Consider the following 23,056-nt stretch of genomic DNA (forward strand, 5'->3'; position numbering starts at 1 on the left):
CGTAATTGGGGCCTTCTAAATGCAATGACGTCCCCAAATTTACCCGAATGGCTCCACTTTACGAGATAGCGGTACTTAAAACTTTGTTTAAGTTTCAAATATTTCATAAAAAAATCCCTCAGTTTTGAAGATATTATGCGTTGGAGAAATGTGTTGGAGAACCAAAGTTTACTAAGGCTTATACAAATAACTTTTATAAGTATGATTTTAAAAATAAAAGTCAGTGACTGATTTATATTAATGACTTTTAGAAAAAAGTCTTACTACGTTTACTAAAATATGCTATAGTGCACAGTAAAATTAAAAGCATTTGCGCAGCCCGCTAATACCTATACTAAATTACGGTCTTGGACATTAATTGGTGCGACTGGATTTGTGCAGAAAATGGAGTGGATAGATCGCGGTGATTTGTTAATGCCATTGGTGCACAGTGGTCTAAAACTGTGTTTATCAGACACCATAATAAAAGTCAATAAGACATATAAGACATATTTGAGGCACACATTAAACGAGAATTTCCCATATACATAAAGGAGGCCTCACCGACCGAGCAGTTTAGAGGCGGTAAATCTTTGTGCTGTAATCTGCATAAGGATCTCCCACGATCTTTTCATATTCTATTATATTTCCATCTTTCGCTTAGTTCCTTAGAGAAGAATTTCTGGTATATTGAATTTGAAGGTGGCGAATGGTATGACCAACATCCTTCAAGACGTCAAAAGTAAAGTGTATCCCTGTATCCCGTTACCTATACCAATCAGTTGAGGGCTCAGTGCTAGTTTTCTGAGAAATGCACTGTAACGGTATGGCAGGTGGAACGATCTCTTTTTCAGAGGAATGAATGAATATGTATGCCATAATTAACATCAAAATGTTCGCTCGCTATTCAAAAACAAATAAAAAATCAGTGCAGCTACGACGATGAAATCTTCCAATCTAGTACTCATTTGTAGATGTAATTTTATATGAACTATTTCGACCCACTGTATTTTTACTTTAGTTCGACATTATACGACTTCATTACGCACAAAGTTCATAAACATTGGCACATTCTTCTAGTCATTTCAGTCATTGCTTTTTGTGTGTATTAGAGATGCCAGAACGAAATAAAAAAAATCGATTTTTGAATCGAATAAATCGAAATAAAAGTAATCGATGCAAGACGAAATTTTCAAAAAATAAATATATCTCCCATGACCGATTCATATAATTTTCCAATTAATGCCTTTTTCCTAAATTTTCTTAAAGAAACAAAACACTGTCATCTGACCAAGTCTGAAATTACAAACATTATTGTAAGTAATTTTTAAAACATGTATTGTTCATAAAAGTTTCAATATCTAGATCTAGAGGTTACTACGGAAATAGAGATAATTAGGGCATATTTAAATTTATGTCCTTTTCCTCTTTTTATTGGAATGACCCTTAATTTTTTGAAATTCCCAAAACTAACCGCTATTTTAAAAAGTGTATTGTACATAAACTAGCGGAATAAAGCTTACGTAGACATATTTTTTTGCAATACAAATATTTTTTAATTCTATATTTCACTCCTTAATTACCCTTTTTAGAAAAAGTTGAATATTTTTATATGAATAACATATCTAGCACCGACAACAAAAAATGCTGAATCAACGATATTTTGCAGTCACTTGTAACGCGTACTAATAAGGTGGCTACAAAATTGCATACGCGAGATTTTTCGAAAAAAATATTATTTACTTATACACTGCCCCGGTCACTTGTACAGTTGCAGTTTTTAAATGCTTTCATTTTTTTTTTTCAATATTATCTTGTTTCAATTTGTGCTTGAAAATACTCTAAATTACAGCTAGGTGTAATGCCTAACCAGTTCCGAGCAAAAAAAAACTATTTAGTTGGAGTATTTTTAATTGTCGAATCGACAAATAATCGAATCAAATGGACTCGATTAATCGATCTTCGATTTAACCGATCTTGGATTTAATCGATTTAAAAACGGCATCTCTAGTGTGTTTGTATTTATTTGATTTACTCTTATCGTACCATTTGATAACCACTAAGCAAAAGTATTGTATCATATTTATATCTACCAATCTGGGTGGTATGTACATATGTATGTATGTCTATGTTCTTCTTCTAGAATGTGCATTTGAAACCCTCCATGAAACACCCCAGTTTCGATTTGGTTATCGCAAAACGGTTCATAGCCTAAGTTTAAAAATATATTCCCATGACCAATGCTGTTTCGGCGGCCGACGTACCAGAGTAGTTTGAAGTTTACTACCACTAGCTGCGGCCCAGGTTCGTTGACAGGCAATAGCAAACTCCCTTTTGTACTCCGGCAACGAAAACGATATATAATTAAAATAAATAACGAATAAAATAAAAAGACGACGGTTTCGGAACAGTGTTGCCGTTGTGCGACTAAAGGAGCAAGTTGCGTCAAAAAATAGGCCAAAAAAAAGGGGCACATAATTTTAGAAAAGGGTCAAAAAAATCAAAATTTTCAAAAAGTCGGGTCAAAAGGCATTGCCGCTTAAAAAGGGTCCAATGGCCCCTTTAGTCTCACAACGGCAGCACTGGCTCGACTATTTTTTGTGGGGTTATGTGTGTATGGGCCCAATTGCTGCAAAAAGTTAGCAAAACATGAAGTTTTTCAGGGTTGAGTGTAACCTGGATCACATTTTGCATTATGGAAGAACAAAATTTTTTTGGACAAATGAAATCACCATTACTTTTTATAGAGAAACTAGCAGACCCGGCGAACTTCGTTCCGTCCAAAATTAATTTTTGTTATTGAAACATTTTGGTATAACATTTTCATCAACAATTCACGTTCACGATATGCAGTGGCACATTTATCTGCTGATATTCCGGTTTGGTGGTTGTTGGTGGTTGGCGTTTTCGTTTATTTAGGTATATTACATGCGCCCCACGCTTTTCATTTTCAATCTCATAAATTGTTTATAATGACTTTCTTTATTTTATTTATTTTAAACTTTTTAGTCTTGTCTCTATAAAATTTTGCATTGGATATAAAAAAATATCAACTTGCAGGGAAAGGAGAACAGTAGACTATGCAAGCAAAATGTGGTCTACTCACGTTTAGTATATACATACATAAGGGTGGTCCAAAAATTCATGTGAAAAAGTAAAGTCGGAGTTTTTATGCTCTCACCCCCAAGGATTGTTCTATGCCGAAAAAATACCTTTATTTTTTATTTTATTTGAAATACTTTTTCTATTCAGTATTTTCTTCGCATCATAAAGTTTTAATTTACAGCACTGTGATTTATTTTTTTTTGTTATTTGCAAATTCTCACATTTGAATTACTAAAACTGTTAGAGGTCATGCAAAGTGTGTAACATAAAAATTGGTGCAAGATAAATACCGCCGCACAGTGGTTCCTTTATTGTTCATAATTAATTTTTCAACCAATTTGATTAGTTATTTTCTACATGAAAACATATAAAATTAGCAAGTGGCCCATTGAGCCCGATTTTCGAATTTTAATTTGTTTATATAAAATTTTTTAGTTTACGCGTCACAGCCATTCCTATTATAGAAATGCACGCAGAAGAAGCTCGCATTCACATTCTGCATGTATGTACGCTTACAATTTTTGTTTAAAGCAAATATCGAATCTTATTAATATATACTTTAGATTTAAATAATAATACCCATTTAAATACATATTCTTTGTGGAACAGATGACGAAATATTTCTTACCGAAGAAAATTTTACAGAAACTGAAATTAAATTTTTTCAATTAAATGCTTTACAATTTAAAGTTAAATTTGCCAAGATTTAAGAAAGAGAACCTTGATAATGAAATTTTTTAAAGCCGTTTCGGCTTTTAGCCAAAAGGCAGTAAACTTTGGCGATACGAATAATATTGTACCTATACCTATAAAATTATTTCCTGAAGCCGAGATGATGAATGCAGAAGCCACCAATCGGGAATATAGAGCATAAGCTGACTATGCAGGTTGCCTGAGAAATTAATTGAATGAGTTGATCTTTCCAAATCGTCGCCTGGGTAAAAGACTGTCGTAAGCGCAATTTTGACGATTTTTAGTTCTAGATGTAGTTATATATTTTGAAATAACGTCTTTCGATTGGTGTTATCAGTTTTTAGATATCTCCTTTAGTTTCCGAGATATTGACTAAAATTTTTTCGATAATTTAGTAAAAATTTAGTTAGTGATGCAGTCATATTAAGCCAATCAATATCTTAAAAATGTCGTTCTCCATTTTTTGATATCGCCTTTAGTTTCCGAGATATTGAGTAAAAAGTGTCGTTAATTTAATAGAAATTTTTATCACATTTTGTCGTATTTCATAAAAAGTGGCTGCCAAATTGTAGACAAATGACGCTTACGACAAAATTTTACCAAAGAAAGTCCTTCATAAACTCAAAACTAATTAACAATAAACATTAAAAATTAAATAATTTACGAAATTTGTGAATTAGCAATATTTTCAGAGACTTTGGAGAAAATCTATCTTTGCGTTTTTGAGAAATTGCATTCCAAACTTCAACAGCGATTTCCCACAACCTGTCGAAATTAACATACGACATTCTTCAGCTTGCGTTGGTCGCCGAGAACAGGAATAAGTTAGCTATTAAGATGGTTGGACATTTAATCTGTAAATACTTTAGTAATAAAATATACTGATTAGAGTGGTCCAAAAAAATAAAGTCGGTGTTTTAATGCCGGCACACCCTAGGATTGATATATATCGAACAAAAATATACCCCTATTTTTTATTTTGAATTCAAAAAATATTTAGGGAGTGCTCAAAGCGCTCAAAGTTTTCCATGTATATTATATGGAGAAAAAACATTTTTTCGTAGAAATGGTATAAAACTCTTGATAATCAATATTTTTCGACCGGAAAACTGTGGTTCTCTTCAGGAGACTTCCAGTATTAATATCCAGTTGTTTATTTAAAAATTTTGTATGATTAAAGATTTTTTATTGGTCCCCCCATTGCATTTTCTAAGGGCTTTGGAGGACCTATAAAATATAGTTACCATGAAAGAATTGTTAAAGAAACAATTGAGTATTATTACTGGGAATCTCCTGAAGATAAGCAAAGTTTTCTGATCGAAAAGTATTGATTTTCAAGAATTCTACACTACGAAAAGATGTTTTTTCTCCATATAAAATACATGGAAAACTTTGAGCGCTTTGAGCACTACTTAAATTATTTTTTATCTCAAAATAAAAAATATGGGTATATTTTTTTCGGTATATAACAATCCTAAGGGGTAGCGGCATTAAAAATCCTACCTTATTTTTTACATACATTTTTGGACCACTTTAATACTGATGCTTTGTATTTTTGTAATTCAGGGTCAATGATTGAGCGACGATTTTTGTCCATAAGTATTTTTTTTTTTTAACTACATAAGTAGTTTCGGGTATGCAGTTGTATAGTATGAAATGGCTCAAAATCGCGTTAATTTTTGGTGTTGCACTTTTTTCATTGAAGGTGTTGCACTTTTCCTCCTACATAAGTATATAAAGCATACTAAAATTTTTTGAACATACAGTTACAATATGTATAGAGGAAATGCAAAAAAAAAAATAAAAAATATTATGGTTTGTATTGTTGTGGGCTTGTCGATCTACTTTTCCATGTGCAAGAAAAACACTTTTTCTCCACTTCTTTGCCCAACGTTTCGCTAACTATGTACCTTAGCATCATCAGGGGCGATTATGAACTTCTGTGTTTCTAATATTCAATAAGTATTGTCTATATTGTATATTTTTTATAAAAGAAATGGTGACCTATCGACGATTGTTAATTTATTGGCACATTGAATACATTTTTTCGGAAAAATTAGGCACAATTTTAAATTTTGATTTTCCATCACTGGTACGAACTGTGGAAAAACATAAACTAAAGATAGCTCTGTATAGCAAGTTAACTACTCAAGTCTCTAGAACGGGTGTTCAGAAAAATTTTATCATTATCAAAGAAATTGTCTGCTATTTATTTATCCCAGCAAAATGTGAAACTTTCGCTAGCATACATCTATGTATTAATGGAATACTTTCCCTTTATTTTAATATTTTAAAAATTATTTTCTAAAAACCTGTTAAAAAACATAACCCAGTTGTAGGGTTCCCCCAAAAACGAAAAAAAAAATTAGATGTTAAAAAATTTCTTAACCAATATTTTTTTTTGTTTTTGTTTTTAGAAAGATTAGTATCCAGTAGTATTATTGGCAGTTTTGTTTGTCGAAAATACTTTGTACTGCGTGATAAAATGTCCAAAAAAAACAACGCGATTTTTTGCAACATTAAACTTGCACTTTGTTATACTAAAATTTAATGGGCTATAAAAATGCATACATACTTACAGTTTTTCTAGAAAATCTCATAAGAAAGTTGTCAATTACTATGCGAATTTATTGAATTTTCCTGAGCTTTGCACAAAAATAAAAAAACATAAAGTCTTTTAATACAGCTTTATTTAAAACACAACAAATAGAGTAAATCTTGAAAAATGATATGGAAAATACATTTTGAGAAGTTTTGGCTACTCGCGCTTGTTTAAAAAACGTTTATTATTTTTTTATTATAGTATAACTTACTAGTTAAAAAAAAAATATGTACCTAAACAAAATTTCAAACTTTGTAGCACATTAATAGATTTCTAGAATTGTTCAAAACAGTGCAGTTGCAGTTTTGTAGCCCATTAAATTTTAGTATAATAAAGTGCAAGTTTGAAGTTCCTTGGACTTACCGCCGATTTTTGGAAATTTTTTGTTCGCGCATTTTCTTCCATCCAAATTAATTCCAAAATTTTTTTTTAATTGAGAAAATGAGCAACATCTTCCACACAAAAAAAAAAATACTAAAAATCAACGGTATGTCCTAGCTATTTAAAAGTTGCACTTTGAATTAAGTGGGCTACAAAACTGCAAACTCAGATTGTGTATAAGAAATCGAATTAAAAAGCTCCAAATTTGGATGAACTTTTGTCGAATTTTGCTAATTTTTGTACAAAGTTTGAAATTTTGACTTACATGGTCTTTGTTAGATAACGACCCTGCAGTGAAACCCCAAACTAGTCAGGAAAAATACTAGTTTACAACCAGAATTTCCTGACTGAAACTGAACTAGTTCAAAAGTGATCAGACTTGTAGTAAGTACAAAAAGATTTATTCATACCCAGTTTTATTTGACTTCGACAGTTTAATACAATAGAGTACACAAAATATTATAACTTTTATTTGAGTATATGGTAAACCGTTAAAGCAAGTACGTACTCGCAATTTTACCATACCTGTTAAATAATGATTAATATTCATAATGATTATTAATTAAACCATGTTTTTTGGATAACCGTTTAATGATTAAATACCGACATTGGCACCTTCTTAATGATTAATAATTAATTACTTAAACAAAATATTTTAATTAATTCGTTAACTTTAATTACATCATTATTTAATTATTTCTTATCATTTTCAATTATTTTTGACTTTTTTTAATTACACGATAAATATAATTCTTTGATTAATTTCAATTATCAATCAACACGCCAAAGTATAGACACATATTAAGAATATTTAATAACTGCTTGAATTATTTATTTATTTTATTCTTGTCTAAATCTCAAATTTTAAACACTAATTATTACTCTTAAAAAAATTTTTATTCACTTAGTTCACTCAAAAATTAACTAAGGTATCTTTTTATTTTTAACTAAAATGTTTTCCATATTCAAGCATTTACTTTTAATATAATTTAATCGAAAATGCATTTAAATTTATGTTCGAAAGTTTTAAATATTTATGTATTTATTTTTCCTTTTAATAAATACTCAAAAAATTTAACACTACATAAAAATTTGTAATGTATTAAAGTGTACTTAATCAAAAGTTTTTTGTGGTATATTCATGAATTTATTTTATTTTTTGACTTCCAAAGTAGTCATTTTGGCCTATAATTATACTAGTATTTTTCTGTCTATTTTGAACTAGTATGAGACTGGTATATTTCTGACCGAAATCTGACAATTGCCATCTCGTAGGACATCCCCGCGTTAAAAATACCTGTTGATTGCATGGAAAAAAGATAGTTGGCTGACTAGTTGGGCATGCAGTTCATACTAGTTGTGAGGTAGTTTACAACTAGTACATTTGACTACAGGGGAATGAAAGTGTTTATAAAAAAATAATACACATCACATAATCAAAAGGGGAATTACCAAAGAATACTAAAATGTCTCTTCTCTATTTCTATTTCGCCACCGTATTAGGGATGTCAGTGGCAAAAATACATCGATGTTTTTCTTTGATTGAAGTGTACATCATCATACATGGATGCATCGATTTGCATAGGATTTTTCAAATAATGTTTCACAACAAAATAGGGATATTCTCGAAGTCTTGCACGTTGCACGGATTGCACGAAATGCAAAAATACTATTCCAAATTTGGAAGAGTACGACAGCACCCTATTGCAAAGTGTTATAAAAACCTTTAAAAAAAATTACAACAATTATATACTGCAATATAGCGAGAGGACCAGTTTGACAGAATAAAACATAAGGAAAGATCATAGAAAATAAGGACGCTGGCTATGTTTATGGCTCCCTTATATTCTATGTTCTTTCTGACAACAGAAGTGCTGTGACGTTTGTGCGGGCCAGAGTACAGATAGACTCTTAATAAATTAATAAAGAAAGCACTGAAAATCAGTATTTAATCGATACAAATATAAAAAATCGGAAAACTTGTACGTCCCAACTTTAAAAAAATTATTCGGCGGGACGATTTTCTCAAAAAATCTAATGGACATCGCAATTATGAACTATATTAAAAAAAAAAAATGGGCGTAAAAATAAATTAGAATAAAGATCGTTGCGTCATTGCCAATACTTTTGTTCGTCACAGTATATCTTGAAATATCTTTCTTAAATTGGGGTCGCAGGAACTTCCTGAAGTACTTAAGCTGGCGAGCTACTTATGTAAATGTCGTAATACCGATCCAGAGGGAAACATGCACTTAGTACAAACTACTTTCACTATTACCATCACATTACTTAATGAAGTCGACTAGTCAATATAAAAACTCGAAGTATTAATTAACAATACGGCCTTGCTTCTCTTACACTTAGAAAAAATCATTTCCCTACTACCAGTTTCCTTATTTTAAAGTTACTGTATTTTCCTTAATATTACGAAAAATTTACTCGATTAGAGAAGTTTTTCCTTAATTTAGGTTCATACTAAAAAAGAGAGACATTAATTTGAGGAAATAAATTTACTACGGTTGGAGGTAGTTGGAGTAAGGTAAGTCAATTATTTCAATTCAAATATAGATTACAAATTGTAAAATTAATTTAATGAGATATTTTTTTTAAATACAATTTAGAAAATTACAATAAAAATAAATAAAAAATAAAAACATATTTAAAAAAAATTCCTGCTCTGGGACTCCAACCTTGCATCTCTCGACTGGCACTCCAGAGCTTTACTCTGTCGGCCATTGCAACTGTTCGAGCGCCGCGAGCAAAATGGCATACTTATTGCTTTCAGGGCAAGTTAATTTTTCCTAGGAAGAAAGAAAATAGTACTGAATACTAATGAGTTATGTTTACCTTAAACTGAGTCAAATCGTTTACTCATATTAAGGCAACCATGTCTTTGGAGCCATTTCAAGGTAATAATTCCTTATGGTCTAAGATCCGACAAGGACCCATTTTGTTTAATGGATGAAATCTATTTTGTATGAAATTTAACGTGTTAATAAATATTTCGCGAGTGGGTTTGTTAAAAAATCCTGACCAGGATACTTTTAATTACATATACAAAAAATTAGTATTTTTTTTTTAATTTTGTACTCATTTTATTAATGAACAAATTATATACAATCCTGGCCTACCAATCGGGTGGGTAACAGGTAAGTAATACTAGTAATTTTCACTCATCTATTTAACGCATTCTATAGGAAACATGCGGAAAAAGACTAACCACATCTCTGAGCTATATAGGAGGATGAGTTTAAAACTGAACGAAGATTTCAGTGACAAGACTTCAAAAGCAAAACTTCAAGTTCGCGAAATATCTTCAAGCTAAATGTCTCGCTATAATTCAATAACATACGAGTTAATGCTAGAAACATATTTCTGCCATGACTAACATAATCAAGACACCATCATACTCCTATAACCAGGTGGACATCTGATAGCCATCTATAATGTCTAATGGTTTACCCTACGGTATGTTTATAACTTTCTTATTAATTAAACGCTTCGTTGACAGTCTGTGATAAATCGCTTCGAGATTTATTTGGGTGTGAAATAGAACAGCAAATGCTTCCGTTTGGCATCAATTAAAACATGTTAAAGCTGTCAATATTTATCGCTAAAACGTACATTTCTTAATTACAAGAAAATTTTGTACGCAATTTTTAGTATAAATACATGATGAGCCTAATTGGTCTGAGGCAGTGCGGGAAATACGTTCGACAGCGCAACATAATTCTATTAACTGTAGAAAGACAAAAAAGAAGAGCACAAGTCATGTTTCGTAAGTAAAGCGAGAAACTGCAGGATAAATATATGTACATATATAAGTAACGGAAATAGTGATTAGCAGCAATCCAATCACACACTAAGTATCAGCTCAATAGGTCATTCGAAATCCACTTGGTAGTGTTGATCCAGTATTTTGTGGCAAAAGAAACATCCACTCACAATGGCGATCGTCGGGAGATGTAAAAAATCAATAATTTAACTTTGACTTTAGTTCCTCATTCATATAAAAACAAAAACAAGTGGTACATAAATACAATTAATAACGTTTTTTTTTCTCTCTCTCTGTAGCTAGCACTAGCAGCATTTGTGCCTTGGTACTGGTTTTGATGTGCAGCAGTGCTGCTACTGCCCTCAACATGACCAACATCTGCTTGTTATTGAAAAATAATGCTCGCATTGCCAGCGGAGATTCTTGCTCAAATTATTACACATGCTCCAACGGTGCTGCTACATCTCAAAGTTGTTCTTCTGGCACCTATTTCGACAAGAACTCACAGGCTTGTGTCAGCACGGCTCCAAGCTATTGCACAACAAATACTACAAACCCATGCGCTGGACTCGCTACTGGCTCTTTTGCGGCTGTATCAGGTTCCTGTACCAACTACTATTACTGCGGCACCAACGGTGCGGAAGAAGGCACATGTCCTAACAGTCTCGTGTTCAACCCGACGACCCAATCGTGCGACTATTCAAGCAACTATCCCTGTCAGAATTCTAGTTCTAGCGATGCCAACACCGTTGTCAACTTGTGTTTGTATATCCAAAAGGGAATCTACTTTGGCAATGCTTTCAGCTGCGCTGGCTGGCAGAAGTGCTATAACGAGAGCAGCTTTACTACCGGGTCCTGCAGTAACGATTTGGTCTTCGATACGGCGAGCGCGATATGTAACTATCCAGCGAACGTTGACTGTTCCCAGGTATATTTGCTTTGTGTCAGGAAACTTCAAGTTGACATCTAGCTAACAAAATGCGAATCTTTAATTGCAGGTGACCAATGACCCCAATTTGGATGTCAATGCAGCTAGTGATGGTGGCACATGTACAACAAGTGTAAGTAATTCATTTCGATATGTTTCGCTCTCAAATTGTTGGTGGGAATCGCAATACTCACATTGTATTAAACTCGTATTTTCTAGGGGGAACTCAAAAATGCCACTGCTTGCAATCAATATTATCAATGTACTAATGCTAAATGGAAGCTGATAACATGCAGTACCGGCAAGTACTACGACACCGTATCAAAGACTTGCGTGAACAGAAATGTTGCTTACAATGACTGTGATCGTTGCTTGGGTACCAATCTCCAATTTGTAAACGCATTTGGTACTAATTGCACTGGCTACTTGTATTGCGTAGAAGGCGTTGAAAAGAGTAGTGGCACCTGCCCCACCGGAGACTACTTCAACGAAGATATGGGTGGTTGTGTGACCGAAAATCCGAATTACGTATTCTGTACGAGTGAATCCTCGTCGTCGGCGACTACAACGAGTGGTAGCACTGATGATACCACAGCATCTGGTGAGACGACTGCTAGCACAGCAACCACAGAAGCAACCACTGAGGCAGCTAAATAAAATAATTTCAAGTCCTTGCAAGAAGAGTGTATACATATTTACATACATATATACTCATTTGTAATTTAACTTTCAGAGGAGTTTCAATAAACATATATGCAAATAACTTTTTGATGCAAATAATAAAAATTAATCGAGTTTATAACTTATGGTTTGCACTTTGTAGAGAAGTTTATGCGAAAACAGACAAACTTTAGTTTCAAACCTATGTCGCATCACGGCAAGAGCTCGGCATCGACCTATCCTGAAGTCTCAACAAAGATTGCGGTTGTTATCGAACATTATCGCATTTAAATATTTTTAATAGCTAAAAAAATTTATTCTTTTAGGTTTTTGCCATACGGCCTCAAAATCTTTCAAGGACTCGGTTACTACACTATCCTATCCGTTAAAATTGAACTTGAAAAATGTGAAATTAAAGCTTAATTGAAGGCCTATCTTAAGGAAAAACGAGCCCAACTCGGTGAAAATCCTTACGATTGTTGGAAAACTAAACGAAAATACAACAAATTGAGAGATCTGGCCAGCAAATATTTGAGCGCCCCACCCGCCAGCGTTCCAGGTGAGCAATTGTTCAGCCTCGACGAGCCTCTAAGAAATCTCCTCATGGTAGAAAGGCAGCAAAATTACTTTTTTTGGAATATAATATGCCCCTTTTGATTTTGACTCGTTCAATGTTCTAATAATTTACAAAACTTTTAAGTAATAAAAACGATGCCTTTAGTTGATTATAGCTTTTTCGCATTCGCATTCACATACGCGAATGTGAAAAAATTTTACATTAGAAACATCCCTAGTATGTACATGTTTTATAGCCCGGTCCTGACTTCGCCTCAGCTGTATGTTGACCAAGTCTTTTGCTAATTTTTTACTTCTACCCACGTTTGATTGTTGGAGTTGATTTTGCTTATCCTAATCGGCTATTTTGCTTATCCTAAATAACCGTCGAGCAAGCGGAAAAACTTACAATGTCAACGGAATAGCAAGGATATTATTCATCCGCAACCGGATAAATGATTAATCTTATCTTCTTCTTCTATATATATATATAAACAAAATGTCTTTCGTATGACGGCGCTGCCTGACGAAACGGCTGAACGGATCTCAATTCTGTGAAAAGTGCTTTTTTGGACCTTCTGTGTGGAAGGTTTGTCGATTTTGAAAATTTTGAAATTTTTTGTTGTTGTTGCCGAAAAATGAAGAATGCTGAGACGTCGCGATTTCATAATTTCATAAAGTTTTCTGTATATTAAATGTCACTAAACTACTAAACGGCTAGCCCGATTTGGTTCATATTTGGAAAATGTGTCAGCACCTGGAAAAGAAATATTCTGACCAAAAATGCACTCGTTCCTAAAAACTGCATTTTCTTGCCGATCTGGCTCATATTTAGAATACAGAAATAGAAATATTTGGACTTAAAACTTACACGATAGGTGGCCCTGTGGCTGAGATATCCCCAAAAATTATTTTACGCTAAGATAAGGATAGATATCTACTATATATTTGTGGAAGTATGTATGTGCCATGTGCAGCCTAAATATATATGTTAATACTGTGCTCACGACGCAAAGTGGAAGGTATTGGAAAAGGGGGCGTGGCACCTCCCATACAAACTGAATTTCTCATATCGCTTATTTTGCAGAAAATTGATTCAATATGTAGAAACCCCATGTGTTTACTTTTCAGATGGCTAAATGAAATTGTGTAAGATCACATTTGTCTGACGCCTTAATACACCCTTAATGCGATCTTGCATTTACCTCCGATTAAGGAAATTGCTCGGGGCGGCCGTTATTGCAGCAGTGAGACTCGAAGAAACCAGTTCATAAATATTAAAACGAATTTCACAAGTGGCTAATCGACAAGGAAAGACTCGACCACATCCGTCCAAGAAGAAGCACGGTAGGTATATCAATGGATCACACGAGTCATTTAGCCAATGTGCGGGACAACTTTGCATCCAAAAACGGTAGGAGTTTTTGAAATTTTTTATTTTTATATCTACATATTAGTACATTTTTTCATAAGCATTTTTTTTACTTCTGGTGCTCCGATTTTATTCGAGCAAAATAAATTAAGATTAGCAGTCGCTCGCTCTCAGTTCGGAGAAAAAAAAATTTGTTCAACTCTTTTGTCGTTTAAGGTACAGCGTTTTTTCGATCGAAGTGCATCGAATATTCCCTTTATCCGAGTTAAGTTTGGGAATTAACTCGTAGGACTTAATCCGGATCAACTGCAGTTAATTCCCGAGATAATTCGGCACTAACGAGTTAATCCGGATCAACGCTGCCGCTTTAAGCTCACCTCACCTGAATCCACTTCACTACAATTCACTTCTCATTAATTCAACTCACTTCAAACAATTTTAGTGGCAGAATTCCTACCGCTGGGCGAACACAGGTATGTATTCATAAAAGAACGATATTATCGATTGCTATGACTAAATTAACGACAATAACAATATATTTTTTGGACCGATTCGATTCGATTTTTCAGCTCCTATTCGTCCCGTGAATCGATCAAATAATGCATATTGATCTACGGTTTGCTCTAGAAAATTTTAAATAAATTTGAATTTGAGGCTGGTACAAAAAAATGAAGGGGGCTTGGGTCCTCCCACGGAGTCCTCTCGAAAATAACTATATGAAATTTGAAGTAATACTACAACAAAATCTTCTAACATTGGAATTCCCAACTTTGTGAAAATTTCTATTAAAAATTTTGACTTTTAAGTACCCATTTTACAAAAAAATTTCGTATGTAATTTTGTAGCTCATTGAATTTTAGTGCAATAAAATGCTATTTTGAAGTAAAACATAAAATTTCTCCTTTTTTGTATTAAAAAAAAGACTACAAAATTTCGAAGAAATGTAATCTTGCAAAAATACCTTAAACTCAGGGGTGTACCGCGAACTTTTTTTCCGGTCCGGTCTTACAATGTATGTACAACAGAAATGGACAATATTTATACTAATTTTAACTCTCTTGACGGCCGCTGGTGCTGAGCTGTGTACTACAACTCCGTAGGACGTGGGTTCGATCCATACGCCCGGATATCATAAAATCCACTTGCCGTTCCGAGGCGATGTAAAACTCTAGGTCCCTCCATATGGGTAAAAACATCAAGACGCACAACACAAATTGAATGGGAAACTCGTCCATATACTTAGCAACAGTGTAAACGCCAAAATATTATTATACGTACAGTGACTTAAACAAATGGTCGCGTGTTGATTTTTCTTTTTTTTTAATATGCGTAATATTTTTCGAGTAATATTTTTTTTTGTTATTTTTCTATAAAAATAACAATATTTATAAGCTTTAAACAAAAGCATAAAAATCACAGTTTCGAACTTTATAAAAATTTAAGAAAATTCAACGTATGTATTTCCATAAAAATTTCAACTTATAAATCTGCACCTTTAGAACATTTCTAGGTATGCAGTTTTATAGCACATACAATTTCACGGCTGAAAAATTATTTTTGAGAATTTTTTTTTCGTGACGGATTTTTGTGGATCAAAAAGTTTAAATTTCGATAAATTTTGCAATTTTCCTGAATTTTGTATAAAGTTTGGAACCGTGATTTATATGGTTAGGTATAAAGTTTCTACGGTATTTTTATAGAAAAATACCGAAAAAAAATTGGCTCGAAAAACATTACGAATATTACAAAAAAATCAAAACATGGTCATTTGTTTGAGTCACTGTATTTAGATTACAAAAACTGACCGATAATGGAAATTATAAATAAATCTTTCCACGAATCAAATTTAATTAATAGTAAATACAATTTTTTTTATCAATTGCACGAGTTTCTTCGTCCAGATAAAGTGAAGGCAATTGATCTACATACCCTATATAATTGCACAGAGATAAACTTAGAGATGTCTTATCGTTTTGGCAACCCCGAAGCAAATTACCTAGTTACTTTGGTAAACAGACAACACAAATTTAATTGGACAATTTAAATCTTTCAATTAAAATAATCGCGGTCGCAGCATGGTAAGAGTACATAAAATCGCCGACACTATAAAAGCGGCTTGACATATTCAATACTAGGCAGTTAGTCTAAATACGTAAATAAATTCAAATCTTAGCTATTTAAAATCTGCGCGGAAATGTTAGGTGAGTAGTTCTAATCTGTCATTGCGAACCAGGAAATCATCCAATTTCATAAAGGACAAGGATCACAGAACATGAAACTGCGGCGAAGCTAGCCAATTCATGTACCTGCCTAATAGGAATTCCAACTGAAGTCTTGATGGAATATGAGACTAGTATGAGAGCGTTCGTGGATCCTTCTTTGTATTCTATGCTCTTTGTAAAATACTTAATCATATTTATCGCATTTTGGCCGTACCCCCCCTCGATATACACTAACAAAGTATTTTATATTTGTATTTCATTTCTAAAATTCACACTTACGCATGCGGCAGTAGCCAAACAATTCATATTTGGGACCCTTCTTCTGGTGCTAGTAAACGTAATTGCCGCGGAATACGATGTGGATGGCGTATGCACATTGGTGTCAAATGGCGTTCGCATTGGCAGCATCGAATCTTGTCTAAAATACTACATCTGCAACAACGGCAAGGCTACAGCTTATACCTGTCCTTCCGGCTCAAAATTTAGCAAAAACTCGCAAACTTGTCTAACCGCAGCCAACGTCAATTGCTATTTTGGTGAAACAACACCCTGCACTGGCAAAAATGGGGTGTTCGTGCCCAAAACTGGCTCTTGCAATGGCTGGATCTACTGTAAAAATGGTCAAGAAATCAGCAACGGCACCTGTAGCAACAACTTAATTTTCCGCGATGGCGAGTGTATATATGGCGACTGTGCCAATTCTGTGAACACACTGGATGCAAGTTTTACCTCCATCTGTCAGGTACTGCCGAATAACAAATACTTTGGAAGCACAATGGACTGCACCAAATGGCAAATTTGCAGGAATGAGAAGTTGAGTGGAGGTGTTTGCAAAGGTGATTTGGTAAGTAAATACATATTGTTTTGAAGCACGATTCGACCAGTTTCTTTTACAAATCAATTAGGGTGAATTCACATCTATACATTTTAGCACATTTTATTCCTATCCCTTAGGTGTACGAAGTTGCATCTGCTACTTGCTCCTACAAAACTGCAAGCACCTGTGCGCACGTCACTGGTGTCAAGGTGCAACCGGATGTGGAAGTCTTTGGCAGTTGCACTGAGAATGGCGCACTTAAGTCTACTGGCATTTGCAGCGACTACTTGAAATGTACAAACGGTCTATGGACGCGCCAGTCTTGTACAAACAACTTTTTCTTTGACACTGTGAAGCAAACTTGTGTGACCCGTAAAGCTGCTGTGACAACAGATTGCGATCGTTGTCAATTCACGAAAAATACATTCGCTAACGCTGTTGATGTGGAATGTCGCAAATATTTGATTTGTTCAAACGGCGTCCAAAAGAGTTCCAATTCCTGCGGTTCAGCCTACTACTTTGATGAGAGCTCTCAAGCTTGCATGAAAATCAGTGGAACTGTTGATCTCGCGGCAGTTAGTGGGGCGTGCTATACAGCTCCTACAAGTGGAGCAGGTGATTCTGATACCAGTGGCGACACCAGCGGCAGTAACAGCAGTGATGCCGCCAGCGGAGACACCAGTGACAGTGGTAGCAGTGATGCTGCCAGCGGAGACACCAGTGACAGTGGTAGCAGTGATGCCGCCAGCGGAGACACCAGCGGCAGTGGTAGCAGTGATTCTGCCAGCGGAGACACCAGTGACAGTGGTAGCAGTGATGCCGCCAGCGGAGACGCCAGAGGTAGCAGTGATGAAACTGCAAGTAATGCAAACACGGAAGCCTAGGAGCTGAAGAGTGGAACAATTGAGCCGGTAATAAATCATCCGATCGTAATGTATAAACCAGAGGTTCCCAAAATTGATTTTCTCGTAGACACTTTCAAAACTTTACTGGTTTCGGTGGACCCCCCGATGCCCTTTCTAACATATTTCCAAAGCTCATAAAAAAATGTGAAGATTCGATCTAACAGTGAAAATTCGCATCATGGGTGAATTCGGAGTGGCAAAAATAAAAATAAAATATTTTCTTGCGTTCTATTTATTTAAATAACTTGACTACACACTTGCAAGTTTTAAAAAACAGAGCTCGTAAACTCATCAAAGTTTTATCTCGCCCTGAGGAGTTATATTTTTAAGAGCACTCCATAATCTCCTCACATGTTCGGCTCGCATGTGACGTATTTGTAAAATAGTTTATTTGTGTTGATGGCATCATTTATTTTTATCGCTTCGAGTTTCAAAGTGACGCGAAAAATATTTATCACTCACATAACTTGAAACAATTAAACCACAAAACTTTTTACGCCAAAATTTAAATTCATGGTGGCTACGATGGTCGAAGTGGTCAACCATATATACCAGATATATTTTCGTGGAAACCCACTAACAACTTGCGGTTCCCCATATATTTTTTACGCCACCTGGACCACTTTGGGAATCACTGGTATAAACTAACCTCCACTGTATTGTATAAACTAACTGAGTCCAAATTATTAACAAGCATCAAGCCAGTTACTATTTTGTAAAACTGAAATTACTTTGTAAATTAATTTATTTTGAATAATGATATTTATAAAGAAACAATATATATATATATACATACATATATGTAATCAATAAATTAGCAGCACAGGAAGAGAAGGCTTTTCTTTTTAGCTCCCTTAAATTCATAATAATTCAGAGTTAGGTAATTTTAAATAAGCCGCGGCGTTTTCTATTCCAACGGCCGAAGTACCACATACCCAGCACACAAAATTGCAAGGAATTTGGCCCAATCAAAATAAGTAATACTAGCCAAAGGCCACTGGCTTTGCGGTTGACCAATACAAAAATGACGTTTAAAGGCAAAAGCCGTCTGTAAAGTAAACATTTTTAGTTTAAATTGAAATGAGTAAAATCAGAATCCTCCTCTCACACAGGCCAAGAATAGTAGCGCTGTAATTCCATATGGAATGCTAATCCCTTTCGATGTTATGAGTTTTACCAATGGTCTTATTTCCACCTCTGAGATCTTTGCAAAGCCAATAAATGTTTTTATTAGGAAACTAAAGAGCACAGATACGCATTTTCAGTTACAGGAGGGCCAAGAATCCTCGATGTCCCACAGGATGAAAAGTTTCCCCGTATATTGGCTAAATTAGTCGCGTTATCTCTTGAATTTCATTCAAATATAGCCATTGATATACCTACCGTGTTCCTTCTTGGACGGATTGTGGTCGAACCTTTCCTTGTCAATTCGGCACTTTTACAATTCGTCTTAATAATTATGAATGGTTTCTTTTAGTCTTACTGCTCTAATAATTTCGTCAATCGGAGGTAGACGCAAGATCGTATTTAGGGTATCCCCCATACACCCATACGTTAGACAAAGATGCGATTACAGAATGTTGCGGTCTTTATATGCATACTTAAACGCATCATTCAATCGTCCATCTGAATGGTAAATTCGTCTAAGATAAACATAGCCCCAAAGCAGACCAAACCCCGTGTGGGTTTCTATAGAAAGTTTCTATATATTTCGGCTGCAGCGCCATCTATTGGGTCCCCTTTCTCTTGCTTGTCATGAAATAAATACGCATGATGAATTTGAATCAGATTTTATAAAAAATACGGATTTTCTAAATACTTACATTCCAGCGGGTCCATTTTTAGGAAACGAATTTTTCATCATACAGCTAGCTAGGGTTGCCAACCGTACTATAATATATAGTATTGAACTATTTTTTGGTTCTGCGTACTATATATTTACTGTTGGAAAAAATATAGTATGCAAAAATACTATATTTCTTCAAATATAAACAATGGGCCTACAGATCAAAAATGGCAATATTTTTAAAAATACTTAGAAAGATTTACTAAATTTACTTAAAATTATTTGGCGTATGCTCTCTATTCCTGCAACTGCGGCATTCACAGAAAGAGTTTTCTCTAATAAGATTTTAAAATGGTGAGATGAGAGAAATAAAGCAAATATCTGACTAATAAAATATTAAATGTTCATTTATGTTTATTTAAATATTGATAGCGATAAAGCATATGATGCTTTCAAAGAAATATATATTTTTTATAGAGGAAATGCATAAGAAAAAAAAAGATGCACACTTAAAGAGCATTTTTCCTTTTTCTTTAAAAAAAAAAATACTATACATATTTCAAGTATACTATATTTTTCAGATTTTTTTGAAAAAGTACTATAAATTTCTTAGAAAATGTTAGCAACCCTAAGGTAGCTGACGTTGCGAATTTGAACGAAATCGGTTAATAAATATGACTTTTATAAGTAACTCTACTCCGGCGCCACCAGCACGTTTTCTAGTAGCCTATAGTAGGACCATATATGCAAGTTATAACCTTCGACAATTTGACTGATCATGAAAATAACAAACGTTTCGAATTTGCATTAACAAAATCGGTTCATAAATACGATTTTTATAAATAACACGACTCCAGCACCACCTAGCGAGCCCATTTTTTGCAAATGCTTTTTCATCATGTAGGTAGTAGATTACATTTTGAATTTGAACGAAATCGGTTCATAATTACGAGTTTTATAAATAACTCGACTCACGCGCCATCTAGCGGTTGCGTTTTTCGGTAGGTGTATTGTCCATCATGCTGGTAGTATACCTTTTGAGTTTGAAGGAAATCGACTCAAAAAAACTTCATAAGCTCTCACTCAAAAGGCTTAAAATAAAAGAAAATTATGGTAATAAATTACCAAATAAGTGTACCGAAATATAATCGCTAGCTGGCACACTTTACTATGCTTATGGTCGCCACTTCAGTACCTTCCAAAAACTTTTTTCGAAAGCTTCTCAAAAGACCAACCAAAACTGGGACTAGTAACTATTTAAATCAATAAAGATATTTTACTGTGAGTTAATACTTAAACATTTATCGAATCTCCGATTGTTTCATTTTCTTGTTGTATATTTTTAATTGAAAGAAACTCTTGATATTTTCATTCGATGCATCGAAAGTATCGATGTTTTTATACGATATATCGATATGAATCGATGCTAAATTTCAATGCACTAAATGGAGAAGAAACATCGTAGTATTTTTTGTTTTACATCCCTAATATATATAGATAAAGTTTTTTTTTAACTGCCTTGGAAAAATACTTTGAGCTCAGGGTGTATGGCTAACTGTTTTTTTGTTTTTGTTTGTTGTATCGTCTACATACTTACATATGAACATATATGTTTCAGAATTGTTGCGAATATTCGCTTTTTCATTCGGAACCGCATAATAATAATATATAATAGATTGGCGCTTACATATACATATGTAAGTGTTTGGCCGAGCTTCTCCTCCGATTTGTGGCGTACGCCTTGATGTTGTTAGACAAAAGGGAGGGACCTACAGTTTAACGCTGACTCCGTTTTTCGTGGAAGAAAACCACTCGGCGGTTTGCCATAAAATACCTTGCGAGGGGCGATCGGTATCAGAAAAAAAAACTTTTTTATTTCTTATTTTTTATGTTGGGTTGAGCCGGGCTTGAGGCCCTGCGGAATGGTAGCGCGCACTGCTAACCACTACAATATAGCGGCGACAACCGCATAGCTCCCGCATTAATTTTTACATTCGCAATAGTCAATGCAGAACAGCCGAAAGCAAAGATTACGATACCTTTTAAATTTATTAATCTCCCGCAAAGAATAATGCCTAAAAACACAAACTGACTTTTGAAAGTAGAAATATTAATAAAAAGGTGTTAAAAGCCAAGGCGAATTCATATAAAGTGATGATATTAGAAAAGCTGATTTGATTTTTTTTATTCGTCTAACGACTTAGAATGTCAAAATTGAAATATAGTTGCGTTCCCCAACTTTTCTGGGTTAAAACCTGTAAAACTGTGAAAAGGCAAAAGAAGCCAGTGAACCGAGTACGAGAGCACTTTCTGGTAAATTCCTGTAAATTTTTGCAACTTCTTGCGAGTTAGGGAGCGCAACTATTTTGTTCGCATTTCCACACACACTCTTACAGATTTGGACAGTTCGCGCCGCAAAATCAAAATACTTGTAAATTTTTGTTTTTGTACTCCAGCTATCACCTTATACATTAAATAATTCGCCTTGTTAAAAACCTTAGTTCTCACATTTTAAATAAAATGTGAATGATTTCATTATACATATTTTAACAAAAAATAAGAAATAATCAGAAAGTAATTTGCTCTCCAGTGACCCATTAATCGCAAGTCTTTCTTAAAACTGTATTGTATAATTAATGCGAAGTTAGCTTTAGGCGCACGCTGCATACGATTGCCTCGTTGAGGTGCATTTCTCCGCTGCAGCATCGAACCACATATTCTCGCTACATTCTCTCTCCTCCACAGTCCGACTGTTCTCGCAAACAAGATAATGTTGGCAACCTGTTTTCGAACTCAATTCGTAGCCGTCATCTCGACCATCGCAACGATCCTCATCACACTGAACGCTGGTGCGGGACTTGCAAGCCTCCTCCTTTGAATCGAAGAATTTAGTGACAGGACACTGTCCCCAGATAGGTGTGGAGTCTGGTTTACCAACGCCGAGATCTTGGCAATAGAAATATCCACGACATGTCGCATCATCACTCACGAAATGATCTCTGATGGCAAGTTTCGTTGTGCCGCATACGTCCTTGGGGTAGGGATGTTTAGAGCAATTAACCTGACCCTTTGGCAAGCAAGTTGCCGTCGTCACGTCAAAGTATTTGCCAGTATCGCACTGTTTTTCGGTCAGGACAACGCTGGTTCTTTGTTTGATACATTCGTAATATTTGTCACAGTTGTTTTCATCTAGAAATGGCGTATCATTGGGCACCACGTCGCAGAAAGCGTATGTGGCTACACATGAAGAATTTTCGGGGTAGTCACACATGACGG

At 34.5% G+C, this 23,056-nt stretch overlaps 2 protein-coding genes across 3 annotated transcripts in view; both read left to right on the plus strand.

The window, feature by feature from the left end:
• Positions 1-23,056, plus strand: part of LOC118739186 (anoctamin-5) — a 366,850-nt gene that overhangs the window by 73,386 nt on the left and 270,408 nt on the right. The gene's annotated exons all lie outside the window — the stretch shown is intronic.
• On the plus strand, positions 16,203-18,344 carry LOC118739175 (peritrophin-48-like). Of its 2 annotated transcripts, XM_036470361.1 has the most exons (4): positions 16,203-16,251; positions 16,563-17,116; positions 17,227-18,000; positions 18,062-18,344. In XM_036470361.1, exons 1-3 carry the CDS (start codon positions 16,245-16,247, stop codon positions 17,971-17,973), a joined length of 1,308 nt encoding a protein of 435 aa, XP_036326254.1. In that variant the 5' UTR covers positions 16,203-16,244; the 3' UTR covers positions 17,974-18,000; positions 18,062-18,344. The 2 variants fall into 2 exon arrangements, with proteins under 2 accessions (XP_036326254.1, XP_036326253.1); XM_036470360.1 differs by having other exon boundaries at positions 17,227-18,344.

Source organism: Rhagoletis pomonella, unplaced genomic scaffold (genome assembly GCF_013731165.1).
Source record: "Rhagoletis pomonella isolate Grant_MI unplaced genomic scaffold, Rhpom_1.0 Rhpom_scaffold_00005, whole genome shotgun sequence".
NCBI classification, from domain to species: domain Eukaryota; kingdom Metazoa; phylum Arthropoda; class Insecta; order Diptera; family Tephritidae; genus Rhagoletis; species Rhagoletis pomonella.